Consider the following 7,254-nt stretch of genomic DNA (forward strand, 5'->3'; position numbering starts at 1 on the left):
ATAACTACAACCTAAAACTTCTTACCTGGGAATATTGGAGACTCATGTTAAAAGGAACCACCAGCTTTCATATGTTCTCATGTTCTGAGCAAGGAACTTAAACGTTAGCTTTCTTACATGGCACATATTGGACTTTTACTTTCTTCTCCAACACTTTGTTTTTGCATTATTTAAACCAAATTGAACATGTTTCATAATTTATTTGAGGCTAAATCGATTTGATGTATTATATTAAGTTAAAATAAAGTGTTCTTTCATTATTGTTGTAATTGTCATTATTACAACAACAACAAAAATCGGCCGATTAATCGGTATCGGCTTTTTTTGGTCCTCCAATAATCGGTATCGATATATATATATATATATATATATATATATATTTTTTTTTTGTGTGTTGCATGTTCTGCAGACAGAGTGACCATTTTCGATTAATTTCCCCTCAGCACTCTTGTAAAACCCCCAAAATACGACCACACTTCAGATTTGGTTGTCTTACAAGGCTGAAAAATCTCCTGAGCCCTGTCACTGCCTTCGGCCATGTTTTCACACAAAACCCACGTAGCATGCTGCGCCGGTGTCATACTGTCGCTAACTTCGGTTGATGCTGGACAGTATTTACCGTGAGTTTTTCAAACCGTGGTAATCAAACACGGTTTGAATGATAATTAAAACTTGAAATGGTAATACCAACCGTCGGGAATTTTACCGTGGTTTATCGTGAAACTGGTAACCGTTTCATCCCTAGTCTGCTCTACCCACCTAGCGCCATGCAATCAAAGCGTGATGCTGTTGCCATACCAAGCAGTGATGCAGCCAATTAAGTTTCTCTCAATAGTGCAGCTTTAGAACTTTGAGGATTTTAGGACACATGCCAAACCTTTTCAACTTCCTGAGGGGTAAGAGGCGCTGTCGCTCCTTCTTCACGACTGTGTGTGAGTGGACCATTTTTAAGTCCTTAGCGATTTGAACACTGAGGAACTTGAACCTCTCGACCCGCTCGATGTGGATGGGGGCCTGCTCACCCCCCCCCATTCCATTCCTGTAGTCCACGATCAGCTCCTTGGTGTTACTGATATTGAGGGAGAGGTTGTTGTCCCTGCACCACACTGCCAGGTCACTGACCTCCTCCCTGTAGGCTGTCTCATCGTCGCCGGTGATTAGGCCTATCACTGTCGTGTCATCAGGAAACTTGATGGGTTTGGAGTCATGTATGGCCAAGCAGTTGTGGGTGAACAGGGAGTACAGGGAGATGTTTGACTAGCAGGTGTCCACATTTTTGGTCATGTAGGTATTCCTCTCATCTAGGTGGGTGAGGGCAGTGTAGACTGTGAATTTGCCTGCCAGCTGACATGCCCATGCTCTGAGAACACGCCCTGTAATAACGCCTGGCCCCCCCCGTCCTTGCGAGTGTTTTCCTGATTTAAAAAAATTACTCACGTCGGCCCTGACTCTACTGTCCTGTCTGCTCTGTGAATGGAGAATCCATCAACTTGGATAGCCATGGGGGGTATCTTGTCCGAAAGCCATGATAATATTGCAGTTACGAGAGTCCCGTTGGTAGCAAATCCTCAATCGGAGGTCCTCCATTCTATTATCAAGTGACTCCCCCTCTTTTGAAGTTGAAGCTGGAATCTGGGTACATTGGCAAATAGAATGGAGGGAAGAGATGGCCGGTTTTCTCTAAGCATTAATCTCCCCTCTTCTGCCTCTGTAATGCCAGCATTTTTCTCTTATTGGAATTATATAAAGAGACCAGGGCAATGAGTTGAAGCTGCAGTCAGGGTATGCAACTGCCGATTTGATGTTCAAAAGCTCTTGTCGGTTATATGAAATGATGGTGAATTACATTTCATGAAAATAAAGTAAGGATAAATGGCACAAGAATCACAAAATAGAAAATAGGGAAGTTGTGTAGGAGCTTGCAAAACGGCTGCGGCGCCAAAGGGATTTTGGGGTCAGCCTGATTTTTATCTTGCTATCAATTTCACTTTTGTTTCTCCTGCTCTCTCCATGCAAGCGGAAACACACACGGCTCTATTCACTCACTCAGAATAACAATATACACTGAGTACACCAAACATTAGAGACACCTTCCTAATATTGAGTTGCTCCCCTTTTTGTCCTCGGAACAGCCTCAATTTGTCGGGGCATAGACTCTACAAAGTGTCGAAAGCGTTCCACAAGGATGTTGGCCCATGTTGACTCCAATGCTTCCCACAGTTGTCATGTTGGCTGGATGTCCTTTTGGTGGTGGACAATTCTTGATACAAACGTGAAACTGTTGAGTGTGAAAAACACAGCAGTGTTGCAGTTCTTGACACAAACCGGTGCGCCTGGCACCTACTACCATACCCCGTTCAAAGGCACTTTAATATTGTCTTGCCCATTCATCCTCTGAAATGGCACACATACACAATCCATGTCTCTATCATCTCAAGGCTTAAAAATCCTTCTTTAACCTGTCTCCTCCCCTTCATCTACACTGATTTTGAAGTGGATTTAACAAATTATATCATTAAGGGATCATCACTTTCACCTGGATTCACCTGGTCAATCTATGTCAGGGAAAGAGCAGGTGTTTTTAATGTTTTGTTTACTCAGTGTATTTACTCTTTGGAGTCAAAACTGTTTTAAATAGTTTACTATTAGCCGTGGAGATTGTCGCCCACATCACCTTGGCTATATAGGCTAGTGTCTTAGATGCTCTACACCAGGGGTGTCAAACTCATTCCACGGAGGGCCTAGTGTCTGCAGGTTTTTGGTTTTTCCTTTCAATAAAGCCCTAGACAACCAGGTGTGGGGAGTTCCTAACTAATTAGTGATGTTAATTCATCAATCAAGTACAAGGGAGGAGCGAAAACCCGCAGACACTCGGCCCCCCGTGGAATGAGTTTGACACCTGTGCTCTACACGGTCACTATGTTGTACTGACATTCAACTACTACTTCCTAAACCATTAGGAAACACTTCTTTGCTAATCAAATCTAGGCTAACTGCGGTATTAATGACTTCCCCAGGAGGCTTTTCTGTTGCACCAGTAAGGCGTACTCGAAAAAACCACCACAGCATGATGATGCCACGACCATGCTTCACCGTAGGGATGGTGCAAGGTTTCCTCCGGACGTGATGCTTGGCATTCAGGCCAAACAGTTGAATCTTGGTTTCATCAGACCAGAAAATCATTTTCTCATGGTCTGAGAGTCTTTAGGTGCCTTTTGGCAAACTCCAAGCGGCTGTCATGTGCCTTTTACTGAGGAGTGGCTTCCGTCTGACCACTCTACCACAAAGGCCTATTTGGTGGAGTGCTACAGAGATGGTTGGCCTTCTGGAAGGTTCTCCCATCTCCACAGAGGAACTCTGGAGCTCGGTCAGAGTGACCATCGGGGTTCTTGGTCACCTCCCAGACCAAGGCCTTTCTCCCCCGATTGTTCAATTTGGCCGGGCAGCCAGCTCTTGGAAGAGTTTTGGTGATTCCAAACTTCTTCTATATAAGAATGATGGAGGCCACTGTGTTATTGGGTACTTTCAATACTGCAGAAATGTTTTGGAACCTTTCCCCAGATCTGTACTTCGACACAATCCTGTCTCGGGGCTCTACAGACAATTCCTTCAACCTCATGGCTTGGTTTTTGCTCTGACATGCACTGTCAACTGTGGGACCTTTATATAGACAGGTGTGTGCCTTTCCAAATCATGTCCAATCAATTGAATTTACTGTAGGTGGACTCCAAGTTGTAGAAAAATCTCAAGGATGATCACTTGAAACCATGATGCACCTGAACTCAATTTCGAGTCTCATAGCAAAGGGTCTTAATACTTATGTAAATAAGGTATTTCTGTATTTAAGGTTTAATACATTTGCAAACATGTCTAAAAACCTGTTTTCGCTTTGTCATTATGGTGTATTGTGTGTAGGAGGATTTTTATGTATTTAATCCATTTTAGAGTAAGGCTGCGACGTAACAAAATGTGGGAAAAGTCCAGGGGTCTGAATACTTTTCCAAAGGCACTGTATGTCTATGGTCTGAGTTTACTATAGCTACTTAGCCTAGTACAATGCATCTCATTGGGCGCTCTAAATGTAGTGCACAGCCAGTAGTTTGTAGTCACCGTGGTTTGTTTGGGGTCATTGCACAGGCAAATCAAAATGTTATTTGTCACAGGCACCAAATCCAACAGGTGTAGTAGACCTTACAGTGAAATGCTTACTGACAAGCCCTTAACCAACAATGCACTTTTAAGAAAAGTAAGAGTTAAGAAAATATTTAATAAATRAACAATAACTGAGGCTATATACATGGGATACAGTAGTTTGTTTGTTATGGCAGTATTTGACTGTATGGTCGTGGTTTTCTTCTCTGTCAGTCACTTGATGCAAACGTTTATCTCTCTGCTCAACTGTCTGCTCTTGAGTGTTTTGGATGGAGCACGAGTTCATTCAAACCTGACTTCTCTCTGTTTTCCCTCCTTTTCTCTCTCTCTCTCTCTCTCTCTCTCTCTGTTTTCCCTCCTCTCTCTCCTCCTCCCCCCCAGGAGGGAACACTGGAAGCTGCTGTCTAGTCTGAAGACCACGGTGGAGGGCCTGGTGTCCAGCAGCAACCCCAACGTGTGGTCTCGCTACGGGGGTCTGCATCGGCTGCACAAGGACATGAGCCACATCCTCAGCCACGGCCTCAAGCACGAGCAGGTCGGGCCTCGGGAATGACTACTCTTCTACTCTTGTCATTTTGTGTTTTTTTGGGGGGCTTAGACAAGGCGCTATTATTTGGTTGTTTTCCAGCCTCTTTATCATATTATCGCCCTGGAGCATCTGCTCAATGGAAGTTCTGCTTTTCTTCCTTGTATCTTCTTTGAGGCAGGGTGCAAAAGAGCTGCTGAGAATGAACACATCATAATTGTACTGCTTTTCTCCGATTCTGTTTAGCAAATAAAAAAAATAAAAAAAATGTATCCTGTAAGATAAGCCTCATACCAATGCCATTGTACTGTAGTAAAATGATGGTTTTGCTTTGCAGGTGTACTACAAGCAGAAAGACTATTGGCCCTTTGTGTGGCGTGTCCGCTACGTCAGCCCTCACCTGGCCTCTCATGTAGAACAGGTACGTCCTCTACGTCAGCCCTCACCTGGCCTCTCATGTAGAACAGGTACGTCCTCTACTCGTCCTGTACGTCAGCCGCTCACTGGCTCTCAGGTAAGAACAGGTACGTCCTTCTACTTCAGCCTCAACCTGGCCTCTCAGTGTAGAACAGGTTTACGTCAGCCTCACATGGCTCTCATGTAGAAAGGTACATCTCTACGTCAGCCCTCACCTGGCCTTCATGTAGAAGGTACGTCCTCTAGTCAGCCTGCACCTTTGGCCTCTCATGGTTAGAAGGTGAAGCGGTCCTCTAGTCAGCCCTCACCTGGCCTCGTCATGTAGAAGCAGGTAGCGTTCTCTACGTCAGCCCTCACCTGGGGCCTCTCATGTAGAAACAGGTACGTCCTCTACGTAGGCTCACCTGGCGTCATGTAGAACAGGTACGGTCAGCTCACTGGCCTCGTTAGATAGAAACGGGTATGTCAGCTCACTGGCCTCTCATGTAGAACAGGTACGGTCCTCTATGCACCGCTCACGCATGGCTCTCATGTAGAAAGGTACGGTGCAGCCTCACTGGCCTCATGTAGAACGGGTATGTCAAGCACTCAAAACCTGGCTCTCATGTAGAACGGTACGTCCTCTACGGTCAGCCGCGCACCTGGCTCTCATGTAGAACAGCTTACGTCAGCCTCACCTGGCCTCTCATGTAGAAAGGTACGTCAGCCTCACCTGGCTCTCATGTAGAACAGGTACGTCCTCTCGTAGCCCTCAGCTGGCGTCATGTAGAAAGGTAGCGTCGCCTACTGGCTCTCATGTAGAACAGCTATGTCAAGCGCTCACATGGCTCTAGCTTCATGTAGAACAAGGTACGTCCTTCCCTCAGACCTGCTCGTAGATAAAACGGGTACGTCAGCCCTGCACCTGGATCGTAGAATAGAACGGGTAGTTTATCGGTCCTTCCAACTGACGATTCAACCCGTGTATATTATGGTGGATGCAGTACAGTTTTGTTGGTGGACCACAGACATCAAGCTGGATCCGCCAAATGGCACACTTTAGTGCATACCTTATGAAGGCGGTGGTGCAAAGCAGTGCGACTGTATAGGGATAGGGTGCGCAACTGATGGGCTGGTCAAAAGTAGGGAATAGTGGTGGGGCCACTATGAAGACCTGGGTCAAAGGAAGTGCGGCTAAGAAAGGGAATAGGGTGCACTTATGACGCTGGTAAAAAGAAGTGCAGCTTTAGCGTAGTGGTGCTAAATTTGATGCTAAATTGAAATCTGGTAGGTCACTAAGTTGAAAAATTGAGTTTAAAAGAGCCACTGACAATGATATACTACTTTCACAGAGTAATTTCTTATATGGTCATATATCACAACTTGGTCAACTCTGCCTGCTTCTTAATGAATCTCAGCTAGGCATTTTTAATTAGTAGCAGGACGGCACAAACAGATTAGACAGGGCCTATGTTTAAAAAAAACATCTGAACAGATCTCCAGAACGAGGTAGCTGGTTACACTACGAAACGATCTAGACAGGCTACTGTTAATACAAACAGATGTAGACCAGGCTAACTGTTACTACAAACAGATCTAGCCAGGCTAACTGTTTACATCAACAGATTGTCAGACCAGGCTAGCTGTTACTCAACAGATGTCAGCGAGGCTACTGTTAATACACGATGTCAGACAGCTATGTTACATACAAACAGATGTCAGACCAGGCTTACTGTTAGATACCAAACAGCTGTCAGAAGGTTTATTGTTAAATACAAACAGATGTGACCCCAGGCTATTGTTACATCCACAGATTGTGCAGAAGGCTACCTGTTACATACCAAACAGATGTCAGACCAGGCTCTGTGTACATACAAACAGATGTCAGACGCAGGCTATGTTACATTACGCACAGATTGTCAGACAGGCTAATGTTACAGTAAAAGATGTCAGAGCCAGGTACTGTTACAATAAAACAGATGTCAGACCAGGCTTGTTACAATACAGCAGATTGTCAGAACAGGGCTATGTTAATAAAACAGATGTCGACCCCAGGCTACTGTTACAATACCAAAAGATTGTCGAAGGGTACTGTTACTACACAGATGTAGACCGGTCTGTTTATACAAACAAGGATGTCAGACAGGCTACTGTTACAATCAACCAGATGTCAGAGGCCA

General features: G+C 44.8%; 1 protein-coding gene across 1 annotated transcript in view; it reads left to right on the forward strand.

Annotated features, from left to right (window-relative positions):
- The window catches only part of LOC112069804 (run domain Beclin-1-interacting and cysteine-rich domain-containing protein), a 62,196-nt gene that overhangs the window by 8,680 nt on the left and 46,262 nt on the right, over positions 1-7,254 (forward strand). The window contains 2 exon segments of the mRNA XM_070438703.1: positions 4,534-4,687; positions 5,016-5,099. Coding sequence (XP_070294804.1) covers positions 4,534-4,687; positions 5,016-5,099 — 238 coding nt within the window.

This window comes from Salvelinus sp. IW2-2015, unplaced genomic scaffold (genome assembly GCF_002910315.2).
Source record: "Salvelinus sp. IW2-2015 unplaced genomic scaffold, ASM291031v2 Un_scaffold1124, whole genome shotgun sequence".
Taxonomy (NCBI): domain Eukaryota; kingdom Metazoa; phylum Chordata; class Actinopteri; order Salmoniformes; family Salmonidae; genus Salvelinus; species Salvelinus sp. IW2-2015.